At 39.5% G+C, this 24,929-nt stretch overlaps 3 protein-coding genes and 2 non-coding genes across 6 annotated transcripts; 1 reads left to right on the plus strand and 4 right to left on the minus strand.

Annotated features, from left to right (window-relative positions):
• Positions 1 to 922: 922 nt before the first annotated feature.
• On the minus strand, positions 923 to 6,325 carry armh1 (armadillo like helical domain containing 1). Of its 2 annotated transcripts, XM_040053013.1 has the most exons (11): positions 5,851 to 6,325; positions 5,300 to 5,368; positions 5,039 to 5,205; positions 4,724 to 4,920; positions 4,386 to 4,470; positions 4,111 to 4,227; positions 3,814 to 3,886; positions 2,807 to 2,936; positions 2,095 to 2,172; positions 1,939 to 2,020; positions 924 to 1,847 (listed from the first exon to the last, which is right to left on the minus strand). In XM_040053013.1, the coding sequence occupies exons 1-11, from the start codon at positions 6,054 to 6,056 to the stop codon at positions 1,819 to 1,821; spliced, it is 1,233 nt and encodes a 410-aa protein (XP_039908947.1). In that variant the 5' UTR covers positions 6,057 to 6,325; the 3' UTR covers positions 924 to 1,818. The 2 variants fall into 2 exon arrangements, with proteins under 2 accessions (XP_039908948.1, XP_039908947.1); XM_040053014.1 differs by lacking the exon at positions 1,939 to 2,020 and having other exon boundaries at positions 923 to 1,847.
• A 553-nt stretch (positions 6,326 to 6,878) lies between these two features.
• On the plus strand, positions 6,879 to 6,997 carry LOC120747351. The gene has a single exon (XR_005699094.1). It is a non-coding gene; the product is annotated as a 5S ribosomal RNA (ribosomal RNA).
• Positions 6,998 to 9,091: 2,094 nt separating this feature from the next.
• Positions 9,092 to 9,210, minus strand: LOC120747354. Its single transcript, XR_005699097.1, has one exon. It is a non-coding gene; the product is annotated as a 5S ribosomal RNA (ribosomal RNA).
• A 5,057-nt stretch (positions 9,211 to 14,267) lies between these two features.
• LOC120747331 (granzyme-like protein 2) lies at positions 14,268 to 15,794 on the minus strand. The gene is made up of 5 exons (XM_040053119.1): positions 15,677 to 15,794; positions 15,451 to 15,598; positions 15,232 to 15,361; positions 14,833 to 15,084; positions 14,268 to 14,733 (listed from the first exon to the last, which is right to left on the minus strand). The coding sequence occupies exons 1-5, from the start codon at positions 15,762 to 15,764 to the stop codon at positions 14,575 to 14,577; spliced, it is 777 nt and encodes a 258-aa protein (XP_039909053.1). The 5' UTR covers positions 15,765 to 15,794; the 3' UTR covers positions 14,268 to 14,574.
• A 3,452-nt stretch (positions 15,795 to 19,246) lies between these two features.
• LOC120747207 (duodenase-1-like) lies at positions 19,247 to 22,874 on the minus strand. Its single transcript, XM_040052910.1, has 5 exons — positions 22,654 to 22,874; positions 22,435 to 22,582; positions 22,226 to 22,355; positions 21,261 to 21,524; positions 19,247 to 21,171 (listed from the first exon to the last, which is right to left on the minus strand). Exons 1-5 carry the CDS (start codon positions 22,835 to 22,837, stop codon positions 21,007 to 21,009), a joined length of 891 nt encoding a protein of 296 aa, XP_039908844.1. The 5' UTR covers positions 22,838 to 22,874; the 3' UTR covers positions 19,247 to 21,006.
• Positions 22,875 to 24,929: the final 2,055 nt, after the last annotated feature.

Consider the following 24,929-nt stretch of genomic DNA (forward strand, 5'->3'; position numbering starts at 1 on the left):
AGCAGTGGACGGTGGATAGGACTGTACTAAATGTGGCATCTCTCGTTTCTAGGTTAAATGTGGAAACATGTGAAGGGAGCAGCACACTGTGTCCACAGGCAGCAAGGAGGACAAAACTTCACCGCATATCAAGGAGAGGGACCCCGGCCTGGGAATTGGGAACACACTGTGGGTTGTTGGCACTCTTTCATAGCCTTTTTGTAAATAAACACACTTTTTCCATTCAGAACGTTCTGCATTTGTGTCATCCTTCAACCAACCCTGACACTAGCAGCCTTAACTTTCATTTGATCACCACAGGACATTGGTCACGAGTTTAATGTGTAATGAAATATGAGCTCGGGCAAATCTTGTGTTTAATATTGCACAAGAAACAAGACAAAACAGCTTTCCTGTCTTTGAACAACACATGGAAATTTTCACCTCTTCAGAACAACTACTGAAACGTGCAGGAAATCCAGTGTTTATTACACAGTGTGGAAACTCGATGCTGGACTCAATCAAACATCAAAGATGATGATGATGATGAGATAGCCTTTATTTGTCAGTTGCAGTTGCCCACAACCGAGATGACAGACCTTGCCAACCGTACATACAATACACAAACATCACTGCTGCAATCTTCGATTGCGCCTCCAGCTGATCTGGTGTCCACATCGGATGGGAGGTAAGCATGGGAGGAGGCGTTGGATCCGGGGTAGGGAGGGTGATAGTGAGGGCGTATCAGTGTACGTGTTTCGTGCGTCTGCATGTGTGTGTGTGTGTGTGTGTGCGTTGGTTTACAACACCAACTGTCTGCCATCTATAATCCAGTTTTGAGATCCCTTCCCAGACGCCTTAACGCCCACTCACATCCTGGGCCGTCTGACCTCAGGAAATCACATGATAGGGTGGGGCCAGGTTTCACAATGACTCTCCACCATTTAACCCTTAGAACTGAAGAAGCTTCTCGGATGAAAGGTGAAACGTCTTCAAGCAACTCAAAGAAGTCCAGACGCTTTTCTTTGGATGACTGAGAATCTTCACAGACACCTATATTTTAAGTTCTTTCAAATCCCTTGGATGTTGTCAAATTAACATACTTAATTGCAAAATGATTATTTTTAGATTGGGTAGTTAAATCGTAACCTTACATTTTATTGTACTTACTTTGAAGGACTTGCCTTTAGGGAAGTAATATCCCCCAAACTGAAGTAAAATAGTTAGTGTATCTGTGTATTGCTTAAGACCCCAAAGGGAAGTACGGTCCTCAAAAGTGGCACAAAATGGTTTATCTGTGTTGGTTTATCACTGAAGACACCAAAGGGGACTTTAAACATTCCCAGTCCCCAATAGGAAGGTAAAAATACTGTATGAAGAAATATTGCTTAATGAAATGAAAATCTCAAGTGATTTTTTTTTATTTCTGTGGATTTGGAGGTGTAAAATTCAGTTGTCAGCCTGCTTCTAAACCAAACAGAAACCGGTGTCCCCAAAGGGTGGGAGTTAAAAAGTGCGACCTCAAATTTGACTCAAGCGAGTATACACACACGTGTGTGTGTGTGTGTGTGCGCACACACCTCAAACATATATAAATTCCAAATTTATTTATTTATTTGTATTTATTTGAGAAGAAGCCCCAAAACTATGACAGAGCTTCCATTGTCCGAGCCATTTCTCACTATATTAATATAAATGACTGAACTTCCCATTTTTCTAGTGATAGATAGAATATTTTTTCTTAATACAAAAACAAATGGTAGAACAGGTTATAGGTATTAATACAAACATTTCTAAAAACCTTATTTATATCCGTTTATGAAACAATTTTTCCTCTGGTCAGCTGTCTGACTTGTTACCATTTAAAACTGAAAAAAGAAAAAGAATACAATTAGTTTCACATAGTACAGGAAATATAGGGAAATAATCAGCTGTCAAATAAAACAGTAAAATCATTACCTTGTGACATGTTAATCTGATTTGTTAGCAGCATTTCTGCTTCTGTTTCATTCATGTTCATGTATACAGTGTCAGCTTTGTTCTGTAGAAAGATAGTGATTATATTTGTTGGTACTGACTTGGAACAATGCACCTTTAACTTAGGTTATCGCTTACTTTGAACTCTGCAAACAGAGCGCTGCCCATCACTCTCTGCACTTGGTCCTCAACAACAGGGAAGGAGACGACAAAGTACTACACAGAGATGAAAGCAGACACCAGAAGCTGATATTCATATGTATGAATTAATGTTTCTTTCTACAGATGCAAAACCAAAACAAATGAGAAATGGAGATGAACCAAACACATTTTTACAAACAGCCCAACTTCAAGAAAAGCAGCCTCTGTTTCCACTTAATTACAAGGCTGGCACTTTCTGGTTCTAATTTAATGCAAAAGAAAAAAACTGGAACACAATAATTGCAAATTACTGCTTACACATTTTTCTTAAAGAGGGTGGAGGCAGTGGGGACCAAGAAGCAGTGATAAGAAAACCCATAAGTAATCAGAAAATTCTATCAGAACAGTAACATAAACGCAAACCATCTAAAAACAGTTGAAAATTGGGCAAGACATAATGACTTTAACTGTCCTGCTTTGTAGACAAGCATGAGGTAATGAAGCTCTCAAAAAGCAGTTGGGTTACAACTGTGAATATGTCCTATTCTGCTGAAAAGAAAAAGTAAAGAACAAAAAAAAAAGTAAAGTCTTAAAATACAAGGCTGAAGCACTTTATAGTATTTTTTTTTATTTGTACCAAATGGTTGTGAGAAAATCATCATAGGTGTCATCAGCCTGCTTTTTTGAGAAGACACACACACTGAAGTACCTCTAACGTTAGACTGGCTTGTATTTGGCCATCAGGATGTTCTCTGTTGCCCATAATGTGCAGAAGATGCTGGATCACTCCAAGAGAGAGCAGCTCACGAGAAAGCTCTTGATCTTCCTCAGCCAGCAACCTTTAACAAATATTGAACATCATTAAAATGCAGAAAGGACATCGGGCATAAAACTGCCAAATCAAACATGGGGAGCTACTGGCTATTGTGAACCCTTGTGACATGGGAGCAGCTAAATATAGCTACTGTATTACAACATATAAAGCTATCACACTGCCATGAATAAAATGTTATGTCATGGTTTTATCAAACCATGGCCTAAAAAGTCAGTTTAGCTTCATGCATCTCAATCTATTTACTGGGAAGTATAAACCACTGTCACTCTAAATCACCCTTTTTGCTGCCAAAGAAAGTGGTAACAAGGCAACAACACGACACCTGCCAAAAAGGAAATAGTTTTGCAGGTGGTGACTATAAACCATTGTTCTCTTCTTATCCCTCCTGACAGATTTTTCTCTAGTTTTGCTTTTTGCTTATGACTTTGTCACTGCAGCTGGGGTTTAGGAGGTAGAGCAGGTTGTCTACTAATTCAAAGGTTAATGGTTTGAGCACCTGGCTACTACAGTCAAAGTATCCTTGGGCAAGATACCAAACCTTGAGTTGTTCCCCTTGCATCTATCGTGAACAACTCAGGATTTTTGTTTATACTGTCCTCATTGAGTTTCTGTGGGTGTGTAATGCAAATGTTAGAGAAGATATAAGTATGTATGTATGTAAATGAGTGTGTGATTTGTTTCTAAAGGTTTGGTCATAACATCCACATGACGCTCCATGAGCACGGCATGATAGCAATGGTCTTTGGCAACCACCTGCAAAGCCATCATGGTTTTGAACAATTCACATTATGTTCTGTTTGCTAAGTGGACAGACAGATATCCCAGACGTTTAACTGAGTTTGTGTTATACTGTGATTCAGGAGGTTATTTGGACTCCATACCGTATTGTTTTAGCTGCAGCAGCTTGCTGTACAAGTACAGGGAAAGATCCAGTCATCTCAGTCATCTCTGATTCTGACAAAATTGTATAAGGTTGTCAATAAAACTTTTCATGAAAATGACTGTGACAAGTTAGGGCTCATTTACAAAATTATAACACATTAACTGATGGGTTGTGTAACTGTATCACAAACTGCAGAAAGGCACCAATTAAAATATGAAAAGGCGGCCATAATTGGTCAAAAGAAAGAGGTGTATATTAAAGGCTTTCACAGCACACAACCAAACTCTAATGTCACCTTTGCTGATTTGATGCTGGTGTTCTTTTTCTTTAATAGGCCTCAGTAGAGCCACCAAACCAGTCAGTAGAACTGCCTTCACATCATAATGCTTCAGGTCTAAGATGAGTTTAATGGCTGTCAAAGATATAAAGAGACAAAACCAGAAAAGCTGATTAATAATAACAGGATTGCAATTTTTCATCCACAATCACAATGGCTGATGGAATGATTTGTTATTTCACAGGATACAAAGAAATTTCAGGATGAATTTAAAAATTAGCATGTCAGCTTACCTTCATCCTGAACTTCCAGGTGTAGGGATCTGAGTGTGTTAAGCAGAGGCTCTACAATGCTGTAATGGGCTGTTTTCATTTTTTGCTGCAAGAGAAAAAACGTTTAAAACTAAAAATCAGTTCTGCAACACACAGACTGACTGCAGTAATATACAGCTTTGTGCATACTCTGTAAAATGGCCTGTATTTGTATAGCGCTTTACTAGTCCCTAAGGACCCCAAAGCGCTTTACACAACCAGTCATCCACCCGTTCACACACACATTCACACACTGGTGATGGCAAGCTACATTGTAGCCACAGCTATTCTGGGGCGCACTGACAGGTGGCTGGCTTCACCTGGATGATACATAAGGTGTGCAGAATAAGCTGCAGGGATTTAGGTGAGCTACAAGTCATGCAGGTAATCAGATATTTGTAGACTTGGTCCTGATATCTGGGATTTCCGTGGGACAGGGACTCCAAAAGGACCGACGCTGCCTCTTTGGTTTCATCTCTGTTTGATGTGGACAGGCACTCGCCTATGACTTTAACACCTGGAAACAAAGCAAAAGAAGCATTACTGATAAAATAAACTATATTGTAGGCTGTTTTAAAACCTGATCTAAAATCTAAAATAAATTTACATATGCCACAGACAAATGTGAAATTTACCGTGACTTTCACAGATGATCTCCTTGTACTTGCGACCTGCTTTTGAGACAGTGAGTAGAAGTTTGATGGCTCCGGCCTTGTCATCGTCTTTGCTCTGAGAGTGGCTCAAAATGTCCAGCAGAGTGAGAGCTCCCCCATCCTCCAGGAAGTTCATCAGATACTGATCACTGATCAAATCAGAAAGATGGTTTATTGAAAGAAAACATCTGTTGGCCTAAAGATATTTTTGCAGATTACAGTCCCGCATTTTGGGTCACTTACTGACAAGAAGCAGACAGGAAAATCCCAAGTGCTTTCAGCTGAAGTCCCAGGAAGGTGCCTAACATGTATCTGAAGTATTAGTAAAGGGCTGTCCAGTTGATTTCCCTGATTCAAGAGCAGGAACTTATATCCTTCATCCGATCCACAGAAGTCCAAGTTCCTAACTCATACTTTATCAAACTCTCACATGTGCAGGCACATTCTGAAAACTTTATTCTAATATTTTATGCTAGAATATATTCAGCACCATTTGGCTGTATGTGTATAACAAAAAATATGTTTTATGATTTAAATGTGTTGTTTTCACATGTTATGCAGGCTCCTCAAAATCAAGATAGTCCCAAACCCGTGCAGATTTAACCAGCAGACGACTTAAATTAAGCCTCATTTAAGTCTCCAAAACAAATCCTGCAGGACTTACGCAAGGAAACACGAATCCCACTACTATTTGGAGATATTTACACCCCACCCAGGACACGTTTTTTGAGCTGTACAAAAAATATATGTCCAAAACGAACAGTTTTCCTAGACCACGGCTGAATAAAGGATACGTGAGCTTCATCCATGTGGTAAGTCGAGCTAGGAAGAGACTGGCGACCTGCGCAAACTCCAGCTCCAGCTCATAAAACGTCTTCCCCGTGTTTTGAGTCACAAAGGTGCTCAACATGCGACCGCGGACCCTCATGTCACCGCGGTCCCATTCCCGAAGAAAGCTGAGAACTTTGCCGATGTTAGCTTGTTGCTCTTGTGTTGACATCGTTTTGTTGCCTTGCTTATCGCTGGTAAACCGAAATTAAGCAACAGTGAAGAAGCAGAGCCAGAAATCTGAATAATTATCCAGAGATACAGAATAACATCTTAAATTCAGAGGCTTGATTTTGGTAGCTTTCTTCCTCTATCCCTGGTTTACTGCTGCTAACTCGCGGTTGCTTAGTAACGGCCACACACTGGCACCCGGAAACTTGGTGGGAGGAAAATCAGAAGAACTTCTGACACTACTGCCGCTAAAGACAACTAGGAGTGGAGTTGACATCTTTAACACGGTGAAGGAGTTTTTCGCGGAGAAAAAGGTACCTTTGGAAAAGCTGGTATCGCTGACTACCGACGGAGCTCCTGCTATGATCGTCAGACATACAGGATTCATCGCTCACTGTAAAGGTGACACAGAGTTCCCAAACTTTATGCATTACCACTGCATCATTCACCAGCAGACGTTATGTGCAAAGGTGATCGGCTTTGGGCACGTCATGACTCCCATCATGAGTGGACACTTGACCTTGCATTTTTAAGGGAAACATTACTGGGAAACTGAACCATACGAAGCAAAGGTAGGACTGTTGCTGACATGATGCTTTAAATGCATTCTATCACTTGTACTGTGCTGTAATTAATAAACTAACATGTGTTATTATCCAGATGTTACTGCAGGAAAAGCATTTTTTCGCAGATCAATGTTGAAGCTACAGTTAATAACGAAGGTTTGCATCTTTTCGCTGTAACATATGAAATGTATCACAATAACGTTTATTGAACTGTGTATTTGCCACCTATTAAAGGTCTTTTATATAGCGTCTCCATCGCTTACGGCCATACCACCCTGAACACACCCGATCTCGTCTGATCTCGGAAGCTAAGCAGGGTCGGGCCTGGTCAGTACTTGGATGGGAGACCGCCTGGGAATACCAGGTGCTGTAAGCTTTTTCGCTTCTACACACAAACGGCAGAGGGCGCTGCTGCTCAATCAGTGGAGACAGCTTCAGTAAATACTCACTGATAACATTTCTAAAACTGAGGATTTTAGTTTTTGTAAACAAATACATAAATAAAATAATACATAATATAATATAATATAATATATATTTAATATCTTTCTGGTGGGTATTTTCTGCGAGGATCACTGAGGTTCTGCTCAGTGTGATTCATGTGTCTGAAAGCTTCAGCATGTCAAAGATGCACCAACATTATCTCCTGGCTTTAGTTTCCAGACTGTCAGTAGATGTTGCTGCAGTCTGTAGCTTCCTCCTGTTTTCAACTCTGTACAAAGAACCTCAGTGATGATGTCAGTGATGATGTCCACTCTACTGAATCTGAACCTCCACAGCTGTCTGATGGACTCGCTGAGATTAAAAAACTAAAACAAACAAATTTAATAATACAAATAATTTCAGTTCCAATATTTAATCATTGCTGTAAGTAGACGATCAGTATCACTGTATCTAGAGCTTCTTTACATTTTTTGTGCACATGAACAGACAGACTATATTGAAATACTTAGTCTGAAAGATTTTTGTATTTTTTTTTGTCTGTTTTAATTCCACACATGGTGCAGAATAATGCAGTCCACATCAACTCCATCACCTCAGCACTAAGACGAAATGTAATCATCACCTCTATAACTTTGTCAACAGAGCATTATATTATCATCACATCATTAAATATTCCATATAATGAGTATAAAACTCCTCTCTGCGCCAGAGATTTTAAAACCAAATAGTGTGTGTGGTTTCACAAGTGCTTCATTTTCAGGTTAATAAAATTCTCTAGAGCAGCAGCTTAGTTGTTTTAGTTTATTTAACGAGAGATGGCAGGCAAGCAAGAACATGATGAGAAACAGGCAATGAGGAAAAAACATCAAAATGTAGAATATACACTTATGCAAGTGAATCAAGAAAGCGGAGTCTAAAGGATCCTGCCATAACTGCTGTGATTGTGATATTTTTCCTCATTCACTGAAATGATTTCTCCCACAAAATATCCACGAGAGGAAAGTTCACCAGGTCAAGTCAGCTACAAATAACTGATAATATGGTGAAAGCTTCCAAGGAGGAACTGAAAATGTGCAGGGATATGAATGAAACAGAGCTTTCATGAGTCATTGAGGTGTCATCTTCTCCTGCTGGTGATGTGATACCTAAAGACACCCACATCAACAAGATCTAACCTCATGTGAAATTAATTTATAGTAAGAAAGTGACTGATCTTTTATCAGTTCAGATAAATGCATCACTGATTATTCTAAACACTTCTGCATCACTCAAACTAACTTCTTGTTGAAGTTGGCCGACAGGATTTTGAAGGAGGACATACTGGATCCCCCCTTTAATGAGCATAATATCAATGAACACTAAATGCAAATAATCAAAATGCTCATTAAAGAAGCAGTGCTCTGTAGTTATCTAATGCAAGTGCTCTCTGTTTCAGGAAATAACCGCCATCCTTAATCAACACAGGATTTTTTGAACTGTCAGGTTTGCAGACAACATGGCACATATGAGGAATGGGAATTCTTCATGTGTGCAGGAAATTTAGGGAACACTTATAGTTGATGTCTTAATTATGCAAATAGCTACTATGAAGTTGATGCTTCCTGTTCTGTCAGACAGAAAACAACTATTTGTATCAAGTTACATCACATTGTCTGAAATAAAATCATTATAATAAAGTTAAATACGTATATTTTTAGATAAAATCTTTAAGTATAATATATAAGATAATATTTCGAAGTCACAAAGGTAAAACTCTTTAAAATGTCATACCAAATGTAGGTCAAATGAATAAACTATAGATCTAAAAAAGAAAAACACATTTGTTCAATGTTCTCTAGGAAAAAATGAGGATCCTTTTTGTCGCTGGACTTTCACAACCAGAGAACCGGCCTGAAGAAACCTGTTACGAAGCTTTTAAAAGTCAGCATTTTCCAATTTTTAGAAATGTTATCGGTGAGTAATTACTGAAGCTGTCTCCACTGATTGAGCAGCAGCGCCCTCTGCCGTTTGTGTGTAGAAGCGAAAAAGCTTACAGCACCTGGTATTCCCAGGCGGTCTCCCATCCAAGTACTGACCAGGCCCGACCCTGCTTAGCTTCCGAGATCAGACGAGATCGGGCGTGTTCAGGGTGGTATGGCCGTAAGCGATGGAGACGCTATATAAAAGACCTTTAATAGGTAGCAAATAGATGTTATTGTGATACATTTCATATGTTACAGCGAAAAGATGCAAACCTTCGTTATTAACTGTAGCTTCAACATTGATCGGGGTGTTTTTTTTTGCTCAAAATTCTATTGCAGCTATAAATTCGTATCTGCATGAGGTGTGCATTGGTCCAACTGTTTCCAGTTAATTTTTTGTAAATATTTGTATTTATTTCAGAATCAGAATCAGAAACTTTATTGTCATTGTCACGAGAACAACGAAATGAAGAATGGTCCCCGATCATTGCATCATCCCTAGCAATATCAAAATATAAATAAAACAATAAAATTCAATAAATAAAATAGATAGAATACTTAAAATACTAATAAGATGTAACAATAAAACATTCACATACATTCCCACACACATGCTTCAGGCCATGCATAGATTAACACAAGAGTGGCGTGATAGACATTTTTTTGTAGTATTCAGATGTGTTATTGCAGTTGGATAACAGCTGTGTTTGAGTCTATTAGTCCTTGCTCTGATTGCCCTGTACCGTCTGCCTGAGGGCAACAGTTCGAACAGGGAGTGGCCAGGATGTGAGGTGTCTTTTATGATGTTTTGGGCCTTTTTAAAACAGTGGGCATTGTGTAGAACTTCCAGTGTGGGGAGAGGGCAGCCAGTGATCTTTTGGGCGGTGTTAATGATCCCTTGGAGTGCTTTCCTCTGAGCCCCTGTGCAGCTAGTGTACCAAATACATATGCAGTAAGTTAGAACACTCTCAATGGTGGCTCTGTAGAAGGACACCAGCAGTTTCTGTGTGATGTTATTCCTCCTGAGAATTCTCAGGAAGTACAGTCTCTGTTGGGCCTTTTTCAGCAGCTCGGAGGTGTTCACACTCCAGGAAAGGTTCTCCTCTATATTGACTCCCAGGAAGCGGAAGCTTGCCACCCTTTCTACACAGTCCCCATTTATGAATAGTGGTTGGATCTCTGCCTTTTTCCTTCTGAAATCTATTATGAGTTCTTTGGTTTTTGAAGTGTTGAGGAGGAGGTTATTGGCCTTACACCATGACGTCAGCTGCTCCACCTCGTCTCTGTACGAAGACTCGTCTCCCTTGGAAATGAGCCCCACCACTGTGGTGTCATCTGCAAATTTCACAAAGATGTTGCGGTGGTGGCGAGGAGTGCAGTCGTGTGTGTAGAGAGAGTAGAGCAGTGGACTGAGCACACAGCCCTGGGGTGAGCCAGTGCTGAGACTCAGGGCTGAGGATGTGTGATGGCCAACTCTGACTCTCTGTCTACGGCCCGAGAGGAAGCTGTTGATCCACATGCAGGTGCTGTATGGAAGCCCCAGGTCTTGTAGCTTGGCCACCAGTTTGTGTGGAAGGATGGTGTTAAAAGCTGAGCAGTAATCCACGAAGAGCATCCGCACATAGCTACCATGCTCTTCCAGGTGAGTTAATGCAGCATGGAGTGCTGTGGCTACAGCGTCTTCCGTGGACCGGTTTGCTCTGTAGGCAAACTGGTGTGGATCCAGGCTGCGGGGCAGGGCTGCTGTGATGTGTCTGCGGACAAAGCTTCTCAAAGCATTTCATTACCACTGGGGTGAGTGCCACCGGTCTGTAGTCATTCAGGCCGGTGATGTGGGGCTTCTTAGGCAAGGGGACTATGGTGGAGGACTTCAGGCAGAGTGGGACAGTCGCCTGTGCGAGGGATTTGTTGAAGATCCTGGTGAAGATCCCAGCCAGCTGTTCTGCACAATCCCTCAATATTCGACCTGGCACACCATCAGGACCCGCCGCCTTCCTCGGGTTAACAGCCTGCAGCATGCGCCTCACCTCGTGCTCTTCCAGGGTGAGGGTGGTGCTGCTATGGGTGGCGTGTTGCTGCTGTGGCTCCAATACCTCCGGTACCCTGGTCTCAAAGCGGGCGAAGAAGATATTCAGCTCCTCTGCCAGCTCCAGGTCACCGTCCGCAGCTCCGAGATTGATCTTATAGTTGGTTAGGTGCTGGATGCCTTGCCACACCTGCCGGCTGGTATTACTCTTCAGATGGTCCTCAATCCTCCTCCTATAGTCCCCCTTTGCCTCTCTGATGCCTCTCTTCAGGTTGGATCGGGCTGTGGTGTAGTAATCCCTGTTGCCAGACCTGAACGCAATGTTCCTCTCCTTCAGCAGCTGCCTGACCTCCCGGGTCATCCAGGGCTTTTGGTTGGGATAAGCCCGGATCCGTTTGACTGCTGTAACAGTGTCTATGCAGTGTTTTATATAGCAGAGGACACTGTCTGTGAACATTTCCAAGTCCTGATGTGCAAAGATATCCCAGTTAGTCCTGTCAAAACAGTCCTGTGGCTGCTGAGAGGCACCCTCTGGCCATATGGTAATATTCTTTGTGATGGTAAGAGCAGTTTTCTTGAGGGGGGCATATGCAGGGATTAGATTATTTGTATTGTGCAATTATAACAATTATAACAAATGTACAATCGTACATTTGTTATAATTGCACATTTGTAAATATATTCAGATACATTCTTAAAATTAAATTTTGATTTTAACAAGAAAATGTTTTAGACAAAAAGTGTTCCTAATAAATAAAGATTAACACATTTATCTAGCATTCCTTATTTTTAATGAAAACGTTTGGAAAAAAAAGTAGGCTTTAATCAAATAATGTACCAAGCCAATAACAAGACAGTTCTCAACTTGATTCTCTCTCTGACTATATCTAGCCAGTACCTCTTAAGCTCACGCACTAACTCAGGCTCCTTCCCCACCAGAGAAATGAGATTCCCTTTTCCAATTGCCAGTCTTAGTAGCTGGGGATCAGTCCACCAGGGTCTCTGCTCGTGGCCGCTGCCCGGCACCTGATCTCTACGGCGGCTCCTGTGGGTGGTGGGCCTGCAGGAGAATGGGCCCATGTCCCTTTTTCGGGCTAGATATAGTCGGGCTCACCTCAAACCACGGCTTGGGCTCTCTAGCCAGTCTCCTGGATAGAGGGTGGACTCTGTCTCAGTCTGGAGTTGCCCCTGGTGAAAGGCGGCGGGCTGGGGTGGGTATCTTATTATCCCCTCGGCTTGCTGCCTTTACGAGAGGGTTTGTTCCCTGGGCCTTCAGGTTGGGGAACAGGCCCTGACTGTCATCTGCGCTTGTGCACTGAATGGAGGTCCAGAGTACCCAGCCTTCTTGGAGTCCCTGTGTGGCGTGCTGGAGGGTGATCCACCTGGGGACTCTGTTGGCCTGCTGGCAGACATCAATGCTCATGTGGGCAATGACAGTGAGACCTGGAGGGGTGTGATCGGCAGGAATGGCCTCCCGGATCTGATGTGTTTTGTTTTTAGACTTCTGTGCAAGCCACAGTCTAGCCATATGGAAAAGCAAGTTCGAACATAAGAGTGTAAGCGCGCTTAAATGAAATTGAATTGAAATCGAATCAGCAGCTCACAGTCCCACACCAGGTAGCAAAGACATAGTTCTTACATGGCTTCATCAATTCTGTGAACTGCATACTTATAAAAAGAGTTTTCACTTTGGAAAGTGGGATGGTTTTCTGGAAATTGTATGAAAAGATTTGCAATTTCAATATAATAAGACAGACACTAGCCAGAAGCCATTTTGAGAATGCAGTGGGGAGAGGTTAAAGTGATTTTAATCTTCCTTGTATAGACGTATTGGAAATGCAAACATTTGATTGGAAAGGTATTATTTTAGACTCAGAAGAAAGATTCATACAGCAAGTCAGTGAAAAGTAATTTTTGGAGAGCCATAGGTTTACACAAATGGGAAGAAATCTTTAGTTTTTTTTTTTTACCTGATAAATATCTTGACATGTTGACTGCAATCAGATGACACGTGAGTGTGCAAATGACTGAGGTCTGGATGTAAAGCTATGAGGTTTGAATTCAGAGAAGATGACTGTGAGCATAGATGGTCTCTATGTTATATAGATACAGTCTGTGTCGTTTAGGCCTCATTACTATGCACATTTTCACTAGATATTAGAACACTATTAAGAAAAAATGCCTGATTATTTTGAGAATAAAGTCAGAATTTTGAGATTAGAGTCAAAAATGTATTTTGAAATGGTTGAAATGTGAGGATTACCCTTGTTGTCCAAAGACATACTGCTACGGCTGCTATACCCTCTATAAAATGCCTTGTTTAGGCGAGTTATTGAAACAAATTGATCAGCCGTTTTGTCATACAGCATACATCCCCTTGCATTTATCGATGTAACTATCGATAACCTTTCTGTCTGTCCATTACAAGCCATTTTCTTGTGTGCAAATTCATTCTTCAACAATTGTGTGTTTTTCCATCCAGATGCAGTTTTCTGCACCATCTTATCAATGTTCTTATACTGATCACCACATTGTGTTTACATGCTAATAGAGAAATCATTTCCTTCCTGTTACCAAAACCGATTCTGAAGTACAATTTCACTCAGAGGATATAGCAACCATGGCAGTTTGTAATCTGTAGTCTCCACATTTAAATTTTTTTCTTGAAATACTATTTCAACTTTTTTCTCAATTATTTTTTCTTATTGTGGCCCTAATACTCGTTTGTACACCTTCAGGGAATTATTCAGGTGTAGGAGGAGCACTGGAGTTAACAGGAGTACTTGAGTGCTTCCCAATTGATAGTGAAAAAAATTAAATCAGGTGTCATTTCCCCTTTTTGTGTTTCACAACTTGTGATTACACTTTTGTTTATTGATTACTCTTTTAATTATTTCTTGGCTTTTTTTCTTTTACTTTATGATTTATGATCTATTAGCTGCGTCAAGCTCAATGTTCCTCTTTGTGGAAATGTTTTACCCAAACGCTGATAGCTCAATTTCCATATTTTTCCCATAAACCCCATTCGTAAACATGAAAGCTTCCTGTTCACTGGGGGTTTCTTTACCAGATGTGTTAGCCATGCTCATAATTGTCTAATTTTATCTAGCATGCTCAAGTCTCCTATAGACCCTGAATACAAACAGGCATGGGATTCTATTTTTGACACCAAGCTTGTTGTGGAAATCTGAAATAAAATGAGGTGCACACAACCATGCTGTTTTCATTTGCTTATTTAACTTTGGGGGTCAAACAACAGTACAGACAGCACGCCAGCAGAATTACAAGCACAGAAACATATAAAGTTACAAGTTATCTACATCCCATGGTCATAAAATACATTTAGAACATTGTAATAAAAGATAACTTGAACATCAACACTTGCTGTAATTGAAAGAATCCATGGTGACAAAATAAAGTGATAAGGAGCTTTAAATTCAATTAGGTCAGCTTGACAGAGCGAAGTAGCAGAATCTTTTTAATTTTCACTTTTGGTTACATCGACAGAGCAATCAGGAATGCTTAAATTACACCTCTGAGAATCTTGTCGATCCACTGACGGTATTTTGAGATGTCCGTATAGACATTGGGTACATCTGGGTATTTGCAGTTTAAATTTTTGTTGAAAGAAACAACACCAACTGCGAACCCGTTGCAGACCAGAGGACCACCGGAATCTCTCTGTGAGGAGGACATATTTTAATTTTGTCAGTTTATATTAAGTGTTTTATATATTTTGCAAAATCTAATTAGTATATATTGAAAGGACAGAAAACATACCTGACAGAATCCTTTATTTGTTCGATAGCCACCTGCACAGATAACGTTGTTTGGAAGATCAGGCCAGTTTTCCTTACAGATTTGATATTTAATGACAAGAACGTTCACCACTCTCAGCTCATTAGGTAGAGTGTAATTTTCAGTGAAACCCCATCCAGCCACCTGGCACACTTCATTTTCTTGTAGTTTTATTTCAGCATGTGGAAGCTGAATTATCCTTGCTGTGCGGTCTAGTTGAACTTTCCTAGATAACTGAAGACACACAACATGAAATGAAAATTTGAAATGTCTGTTTTCATCCAGTAACCCTTTTGCTGTGATGAAATTTGAATTATAACGCCACAAATATAGGGTCTTATAATTCATGTGAAACTGTTACAACTATGAATATGTACTTACTTTAAGGAGCATGATGTCATCACCATATTGAACATTTCTATAATTTTCAAACTTGATGGATTTTTTAATCTCTATTTTTTCATGATGGTCGTTGAGATTGTGGCTTCCAAGAACAACGTGTGTAAGGTTCCTGAAGAAGTAATCAATGAGACTTGGTCAGTACATTTTATAAAAGCGTACTGACCACAAAAGACGTTGGATTACTTACAACTTACTTACTCATTGTCACAGTGTGCAGCAGTGACCACAAAGTCTTCAGCGATGAGAAATCCTCCGCATATATGACCATGTTTGTTCTGCACTGAGGCCATATAAAGCATTGAGTTCTTTGCTGCCTTTTCCCCATGTATAATATCACTTCCATGCCCTAAAAAAGTAAAACCAAAATTAAGTTAATGTCCCAACAAATGGTTGGAAATTGATAACAAAGACTTGCAGTTCTTACCAAAGCATGCAAGAAGATGGAACAGTAGAAGTTTTTGCAGACCGTGCATGATGTTAGCCAAACGGTGAACTGTTTCTGGTAGGAGCATCAAGGAGACCTTTTTATAGGGCGTTTTGCCTTGTTGGTAAGTATGATAATAATCACTCTCATTTTGACTTTGAACCACATCCTTTTCACCCACCCAGGCCACCCCCACTTTGAGAAATGTGAGAAATGTTGCGAATGTCTTTTTTGTGTTTTATTATGGATGCGTAAAACCAAGAAAAAAAACCCTTACATCCGATGACCAAATGCTGATCAAACAACTTTTTTAAGGAGCCAAATTTTGTGTGCTTTCTTGTCTAGGCAAGCTTACATGTCAGCTCAGAAAGTGAAAGTGTAACACAATACAGAAACAGTGTAATTACGATACCTTTTTAAAGTCTCACCTTTGCAAAACAATATTTTTTAACTGAGTTTTAACTTTGTGGATACTATACCATCACAAGAGCAACTAAACACCCTGCTGCTGGTGACCTTCTACAGATCCACCATCGAGAGCCTGCTCACCTATGCAGTGACAGTGTGGCATGCCAGCTGCAGATAGGAAGAGACTGCAGAGGGTGGTAAACACAGCGCAAAAAATCATCCTTGTCTGCCATCTATAACTCCCGTTGTCTCAGCAGGGCCAGAAACATCTTGAAGGGCAATACCCACCCCGGCTACCATCTTTTTAACCTACTACCCTCTGGCAGGCGCTTCAGATCCTTACAGGCCAGAACAAACAGACTCAGGGACAGCTTCTTCCCCAAAGATATCACCATACTCAACTAAAACTTGCACAAACGTAATTTGCACTTCAGTATCTGCACTGACTGTATCATCGTTCTCTGGCGGTCTGTTTGTGTTACTTGGTGCTGTGTATTTATATTATATTTATTGTTATATTATTGTATAGTTTTTTAGAATGCGCTAAGCACATGTGCACTATGGAGCTGTTTTAAATCTTGTTATAATTTGTATAATGACAATAAGGACTTTCAATTCAATCACAACTGGTATTTTTATTGAGGATTTTCCTAAACAAATAACTAAAAAAAAACCACCATTATTCGCTGGAATAGATCAAAGCTGCTGAACCACATTTGAATTCTGTGATGAATTGTTTTTCAATCAGGGAAATCACAATTACCAGATTTATGAATTTCATTGTTGTCAGTTACAGCAATAAAACTACTGCATTCACGCTATTAATAAGTAAAACAGGAACTGATACATATAGATAAGAGTCGAGCATTATCGCTCATCTGTTAACGTGCTAACTGAACACATCAAGTTTAACTGGCTATAAAATGTTGCTGATAAGTCTGACTTTCAACAAACAACCACATGCACATCAAAGAAATACAGCATAATAAAAAATAATATTAATAATAATACAGATACTCACATATATATACAAAGTTTTATACATATTGCATGTGGGTTAAAACTGCAAGACTCTATTGATATTTATTTATTGTTTGCATTATTTTTCATTATTTTATTCAGGCAGCCTGAACCTGCTTTGTGCCACACACACCCCCAGCCCGCACCGTCTGGTCCTGTTCCGCCATAGGTTTCCGTACTGTCTGGTCCTGCTTCGCCCAAGCCAGTGGTCTGGACTCCACTTGAGTCAGTGGTCACTGCACAGTCTGGACCTGCTTCGCTCAAGGGTCTCCGTTGACCTCCTGAGGGGTGCAATCTTTGCGGCCACCATCGGCCTCCAGTCCTGTCGCCCGATGGTTTTTGTCATCATTGTCAGCCTCCAGACCCAGATCCGCTCCGCCTTCATTGCTGGCCTCCTGGTCAGCTTCCAAAATTGCTCTGTCTTCGCCAGTGGCCACACTTTTGGCCTCCTGAACTGTTAGTTCTTTGTTTTGGTCTCTAATGCTCCTGTTTTTCTTTGTGTTCACTCGAAACACAAAAGATGAACCTTTTGCGAAACAGTCTGTTTTGTTGGTAAGTATGATTATTATCTACAATATTTTGATTTCTAACCACATCCTTTGTTCAAGGTAAATTTGCACACTTGTGTTGCATGATCATAATCATAGTGCCACATCAGTCTGAAGGACAGACATGCTCGTCCGTCATTATTTGCTGCTTATTTTTAGTTTAACATTTGAAATTTAAGACACTTTAGGCCTCCCGATTTGTTTCATTCAATATCCTTTTTGGCCTCCTGGTCAACTGTAGGTACAAATCAAGTGACTTTGGATACTTTTAACGAGTGGAAACTCAGATGTAAAGACTTTACTGTGGAAATCAAACTTTGTCAGTATGATTAAGTGGCTATTTTGGATTATACATCATTGCCAGTGACTTTTGTGACTTTCTTCTTTGCTTTTTTCTCTTATTCTCTGCATCTTTCAGTGACGAAGCACAGAAACCAGTTTCCTGCTTCAGTTCTATCATCAGACTCATTGGTTTTCCATTTACACATAAATGGCTAAGATATGACTTAACGGAAGCAATGCACGTCATTGGAGTCAAGTCAACAATAAAGTTTGCATCCACCAAGGTCTTCAAGGTTATCTTGGTTATGTAATGGTTGAAAACTGACAAAAAGCCTTATAGTATGTTGCCAGTGTGTACTGGCAACATATAGACATTATATGTGGAAGCAAACTACAATGTGTTTAAAAGTTGTTTATTCCAAGCTTTTTGGATTTTCTTTCCTCTGGTTTTTCACATACATTGATTGACCTGTAGTTTAACTATACTCACAAGTAAAGAAGGCAGATGCCAGGCTTGACACAGCTGAATGGCATTATCTTTGAGATCTGCAGCAAACTAGATGAACCGCAGACACTACAGGATCCAGATAAGCTATTGCTTGTAGAACATGTACGTAAACTGTTCTTTGCACACACATTTGCTGATTTCTCATGCATTTAGTCTTTGTACTACTAGTCTGACTATATTATTATTTTGCATTTGTTTTCCTATAAAATCTTTAGCTGTAGTACATGATGCATATAATCTATTGCTGTATAGTTCAAATCTCATTAGCCTGTGGACAGACTGTCTGCTGTTCAGCCATTAGAAGATGCTATTCAACAATTTAGCTCACTGAAATGTCTGATAAAGCTTTCAGCAGAGGTCTGTATTTCTGAATTTAAAAAGTCCATGTCAAATGCTAAGTCATTACCTTACCTCATCCAAATGTCATCCATAATTGTCATTCTTAGATAAGAACTGATTTCACTCTTGTCACCCTTGTCCACATGCTGAATCTCTTAAGGCTGTATCCCTTGTACTTTGCCACGTTGTTAAGGAGACTAGTGTAAGGTCATTCAGATTCTCAGCTCACCGTTCTTCTCTTTTCCTAAGTTCTTATTACTTCTCATACCCAGCTCAAGGACAAGAGGTCAGGAAAAGACAATGGGAAGGATTTCTGGAATGTATCCTATATTAAATGTTTTTGTTCTTTCTTGACTGTGATAAAATTATGCACTGGAATTTCGAGAGATTAAGTAAACAGACATCCAGAGGTGACGTTTTTACACACTGTAACTTTGTCATAAGGATGGACCCACACCCTGAGCATTGGGAAAGGTTTAATACATTTATTTACAAGCTGTGAATAAAACAGAATGGCACTGTCGGTGATATGGTGAGATTGAGGCTGAGTACATTATCCGGCTGACACGAAGATCTGCCCACATCTAAGTGTGTTCTACAGTCTTAAAAAAATCAGCTTCTGTTCCTTTGATAGGCAGATGAGTTAATCAGCAGATTGATTAAGTAGAGAAACTGATAGCGGAACAGAAGAAGATGTTTTTGGCTTTTCTTTTTACACATTGGTGTAAAAAAAGTTGTTTTTAACGAGCCTTCTCTTTTTTACATCACTTCTCAGAAGAGACATTTTCAGGCTAGCTTGGATATCAGATCAGAAAGTGAATGTTCTTAGTTCTTACCTCGCCTTTTACCTTCAAAGAAAATGTTTACTATCACAACTTAATTTTAAATGGACAACTTTTTCAAATGAAGAGCATAAGAAGAAACAACATTATTCATTTGCATAGGCCAAAGCTACCAAAACACATGTGATTAGTGTAATAAACTGTTTTTGAATCAAAGAAACCACAGTCACCAGATACCGGTCATAATGTCAGCATTCTCACGGAGATGAAAACACTGCATTCACACTGGCTAATGACTAAAACAACAATGGCTTGCTAATAACTAGTGCAGTTACATTTACTCCATAGCATATAGCAGATAAGAGTCATATTATCTCCCATCTTTCAATCTGATTGAACATGTATAAATGCCTAGAAAATGTTGCTGACTAAAAAAACTTGCTTTAGACAAACAGCCACAAGTACAGCAGCAAATGCAGATACATGCATATTCACAAGGTGTTAGACATATTGCATGCTCTGCGTGCAGAACTAAAACATTACTGAGATACCGAATTCATATATGCATGGTTTTAGTATTAGGGCATTTTATATTTTGGCTCATATGTGATCCATGTTTTCTGAGACTTTTTTTTTGGCTATCGTCACGGGTCTTAGGTTGAAGCAATTTTCTTTTTGTATCTATAGCAACGTTTTGCTTTTTAAAGTGGAAAAAACTAAAGCCTTTGGCCTGTTCCTTGGATGTTCCCACAGCAAAGTTCCCCAAAAAAGTTTCGAAAACGACATGAGTAAGAGAAAATACAGTTTCAAGCTTCAGGTTTTATTTTTTGCTTTTGGACTCACTGTAATGCCAAAATGCTTAAAGAGATTTAATCATTCCTGACACCAGACAGTGTAACAGAACATCTTGACTCAGGATTACATTTCTCTGCATGAAATGAATGCAAATGATATTCATATGGAAACATGAAATACTGCAGTAATCTCACAGAGGAGGTGCTGTTGATTGGTGTCAAGAAGGAAGAGTTGGCTATCATAGTGTGAGAGGGAAGGTACATCCTGGACAGCCTGCAAGTTGGTTGCAGGCGTAACACGAGGAGACAGAAAACCATTCACTGTAAAATCTAAAATCATCAATTAAGCAAACAAGTGTGTCGGTAAACTATGAGAGAAAACCTCGGCCAACAAGGAACTTTAAACCCAGAACCTTCTTTCAGTAAGTAAATGGTTCTCACCACACACTATTCTGATCTCACACCAAACTCTCCATTTTCTTGTTTCTGACAGATGTGAAAAGTTAATTGAACGCTGCCCCCTAATGGTGAAAATCTAGCTCTGATTACAGCAAAAACTCTCATTGAGATCTAACAAAATGATCATGACTGGTTGGAGCCCAGGGAAGGAAGGTAGGACAAAAGATGCACTGTGGAAGAGAGCCAGAGATTAGTAGCATTTCTTTTTCTTAAGAATGGGTTTGATCCAAGAAAGGAATTTTGATATGTCTGTATAAACGTTGGGGACATTCGGATAGTCACAGATTTTGTAGTTGTTAAAGGAAACGACACCAACTGCCAAATTGTCACACACCAGAGGGCCACCAGAGTCACCCTGTGAGGAGGAAATATTATTATTTGATTTGCCCATCAATCATCAATCTTTTTTTTAATATCATAGGTTGTAGATAGAAAAAAAGTTACCTGACAGATTCCTTTGTTTTTAAAGTATCCACCTGCACAAATAACTTTAGCCGGAAGCATATTCTGCCAAAGACTCTGACACCTGTCCTTGTTAATGATGGGGACATCCACCACTTGCAGCTCGTCAACACTTTCACCGTTACTTTTTATGGCCCCCCATCCAGCTACACTGCAGGTTTTGTTTTCCTTTAGATTAATTTTTGGATGTGGAAGTTTAATTGGCTTAATAACTTTGTTTCCTTCCAGGCGAGCTTTCCTGGACAGCTAGTGGCAGAAAATAAGGAATGAGATAGAAAAGAGAATACTTAAGGCAAATTTAATAGGGTTTAAATCCAAACCATAACAGAGTGTCCACATGTGTAGCTGGTCAGTTGAATAACCAATATGTACTACAATACACAATCATCACTAACATGTTAGTATACCTATTAATGTGCAACACATTGTTAAAGTAAATAAAAACATGTTTGTTTTGTATCACATATATTGCAAAAGGCAAGCAATAAGGAACTTTCTTTCTTTCATGTGCTTTCCCATAAGTAATGCATCCGGGGCCAGTTACTTAAAATAAACTACAGTATTGTGTAAAAGTGTTGAGGCACCACTTATTTCTTTATAGTTTGCTTCCAAGGAGCCAGGCTTCACACATGGCTTGCTGAAATGCATAAAATTCATTTCATATCCAGTTCTTATACCTCACCATTTTCAGAACATTTCAGGTTTTTAGAGTTCTTTTTGAACAGTGACGAGAATAATGCAGTTTGACAGGCATAAAATGGTATTTGTGCACCAACATGGTGACTGTCAAACAGCTACTAGCCAAACACTTGGCTAAAACAAAAACAAAAGACAAAATCTATCTATATAGCATCAACATAACAGATAAATAATATCAGGAAGTCATGTAAGTATATGCAGCAAAAACCTGATACAGGACCTATGAGATTCAGGAGTTATCTACTTACTTTGAGAAGCATGATATCATTTCCAGATAGAACATCCTTAAAAGAATGTTTGCACATCTTCACATCATATCTCATTGTGTCATCAACCTTTTTGAGATTGTGAGTGCCCAGAACAACACTTGTAGGATTCCTACATTAATGATAATACAGAAATTGAACGTTTATGTTTTGATGAATTTGAGGTTGCATGAAGAGTTTTGATTACTTACTTAGGAGCACAGTGCGCTGCAGTCATTACAAAATATTCACTGACAAGGAAACCTCCACATATATGTCCATTGTTGTCTTGCACTGATGCCATATACATCATCTGCTTTTTCTCAGCCTTTCTGCCTTTTATGATTTGACTCCCCAGTGCTGAAAGCAAATGTGCAAAATTTAAAAGCAACACACTTTTGCACATCTGTAAGAAATGGATAAAAGCTTACCATTATGTCTAAGAAGCGTCAAAGTTTGAAAGAGCAGAAACCCTTGCAGAGCGTGCATGATGCATGGAAGTCGGGTGAAAAATCTTTCAGGGGGGTAGTTGACCACTTTATGCTTTACCTTGCACTCTGTCTGTGGTTTGTGGTTTTTGGGGTTGTTTTCACTTCCTGTCTTCTCAACGTTCATTTCATATCTTCACAGAACATTTGAATCACTCTTTATGCTCTTAGAACTGAAAAAGCTTTTTGGATGAGAGGTGAAACGTCTTCAAGAAACTGGAAGTCCAGACGCTTTTCTTTCCGAGCTCCAGCTTAATTAACAGAGTGATGTAGACTAAATGCTATCACGTGTACATGGAGATATATGTATACAAACTACACACACAGAAGTACTTTGTGCAGGATCCCTGATACATCTAACTCACAAAATATAATTAAAAGCACTGTTTTGTTGGAGCGCACGTGCAGAAGCTCCATGATCATTTCTAACAGGCTGAAAAACAGGAATGCAGGAATCAAGATATCCAGAAGAGCAGTACGGTTAGCAAACATGGCAGTTTTTGTAGTTGTGTAATGACCTATTTTCATGGTCCTATTTGTGTTATGCACGTGTATATTGATGTTTGTGCAAAGCAGGCCAAACCAGATCGTCACACAACCACAACATATTTTACTTTCTGTATTATTTTTCTTTTTTGAAATGCTGTTTTATGCCAGAGAGTAATGGTGCACACACCTTCCAAAATTTAAACTTTTGTCTCATTATTCCACAAAGTATTTGTCCAGTCTTTCAAGTCTTGGGGATCATCAAGATATGTTTTAGCAAATGTCTCTTTGGTCAGCAATGGTTTTCTCCTGAACTGTCCCATGGATGCCATTTTTGCCCAGTCTTTTTTATTGTTTAATCATGAACTGAGCTTGACTGAGACACGTGAAGCCTGAGGTTCTTTAATGTTGTTCTGGGTACTTTTGTGACCTGGATAATTCATGGATGTGCGCTTGGAGTAATTTTGGTAGGCCGGTCACAGAGTTATCAGTGACTTTGTTTCTCAAGTGTTTCTTTCGATTGCTGTATGAAGTGTTGCTTATTGAGTTCTCTTAGCCTGCTTTGATTTGTCACATGGGTTCTATTGAACTGAGTTCTTGATTTACCAAGTCTGCCAGTAATTGGGCCTGAGTGTGTTTTGTGAAACTAAACTAAAAAAATGTGGTTAATCACAGTTAACTTATTTTTAACAAAAGGGGCATTTTCATTTTCACACAGGACCAGGTAGATTTGGATAACAATTCTTTATTTAATAAAATCAACATTTACAAAGAGCATTTTATGTTTACTCTGGTTATTCATTCATTCATTCATTCATCTTCTTCCGCTTATCTGGGGCCGGGTTGCGGGGGCAGCGGCCTTAGCAGAGAAGCCCACCTTCTCCAGCTTGTCCGGGGGAACACCAAGGCCTTCCCAGATGTTCTAAGGCCAGCGAGAGATATAATCTCTGGTCCTGGTTGTCCTGGGTCTGCCCTGGGGCTTACTATCATTGTATATAAATTCACAGAACTGCATTCGGAGTCTGCGTTTGAGTCCTGCCTGCTCTCGGAGTATGACAACCACCCAGTGATCCAAAACTGGACCATCCATATCTATAAACATTCTAAAAGCATGTGGACGTACAAATTACCACAGTACAAAATTAGTTTACAACAATGCTCTATACATTCTTTTAATCAACTTGGTGATGTACAGTTAGAGCACTGTTGTGAACAAATTTAAAAAAACACATTACTCCTTCAGCAAAATTACATCCTTAAGATGCAGTCGGTACTTTTTCTAAACTATTTTAGTCATATGCATAAGAGATTAAATGACTGCCAGATTTGATTACTATGTGAGCCGTGATGCATTTATTTCTCATATCACCATGACAAGCAGAAATAGTAGTTCCTACCAATCATTTAGACAATCTCAATAATATAGCTAATTTCCACTGTTTTCCTGTCAATCATAAACTTCTAATTTACCACAAATTATTTTAATATCAATATTTTAATATGACAATTGATTCTAGAACGTATTTTATATAGGAAAAATTGGTATCAATCTGTACACCACTAGATGGCATCAATACTAATAACATTTTGACCTTATCTACCCATCACTAGCATTGCAGATTACAGTTTGTTTACATGAGTGTCTCTTTTACGGTTATTGCTGTTGCTCACTCAGCAGTCATGTACACATTGAATATTCGTTAGTATTTAGTTTGTTTCTCATTAGCTGCCAA

This window comes from Simochromis diagramma, unplaced genomic scaffold, assembly GCF_900408965.1.
Source record: "Simochromis diagramma unplaced genomic scaffold, fSimDia1.1 OVJJ01000419.1, whole genome shotgun sequence".
In the NCBI taxonomy this organism is placed as follows: Eukaryota; Metazoa; Chordata; class Actinopteri; order Cichliformes; family Cichlidae; genus Simochromis; species Simochromis diagramma.

Bases quoted from the DNA above. Each gene is read 5' to 3' on its own strand.
- armh1 (XM_040053013.1), bottom strand. From the start codon at position 6,056: ATGTCAACACAAGAGCAACAAGCTAACATCGGCAAAGTTCTCAGCTTT. The intron at 4,228-4,385 runs GTAAGCTGACAT...TATCTTTGACAG, and splicing joins CCTGGAAGTTCAGGATGAAG to CCATTAAACTCATCTTAGAC. The intron at 1,848-1,938 runs GTAATGATTTTA...TTCTTTTTTCAG, and splicing joins TCAGATTAACATGTCACAAG to TTTTAAATGGTAACAAGTCA.
- LOC120747331 (XM_040053119.1), bottom strand. From the start codon at position 15,764: ATGCTCCTACCAGAAACAGTTCACCGTTTGGCTAACATCATGCACGGT. The intron at 15,085-15,231 runs GTAAGTACATAT...GTGTGTCTTCAG, and splicing joins ATGACATCATGCTCCTTAAA to TTATCTAGGAAAGTTCAACT. The intron at 14,734-14,832 runs GTATGTTTTCTG...TCCTCCTCACAG, and splicing joins CAAATAAAGGATTCTGTCAG to AGAGATTCCGGTGGTCCTCT.
- LOC120747207 (XM_040052910.1), bottom strand. From the start codon at position 22,837: ATGAACGTTGAGAAGACAGGAAGTGAAAACAACCCCAAAAACCACAAA. The intron at 22,583-22,653 runs GTAAGCTTTTAT...ATTTGCTTTCAG, and splicing joins GACGCTTCTTAGACATAATG to CACTGGGGAGTCAAATCATA. The intron at 21,172-21,260 runs GTAACTTTTTTT...TCCTCCTCACAG, and splicing joins AAAACAAAGGAATCTGTCAG to GGTGACTCTGGTGGCCCTCT.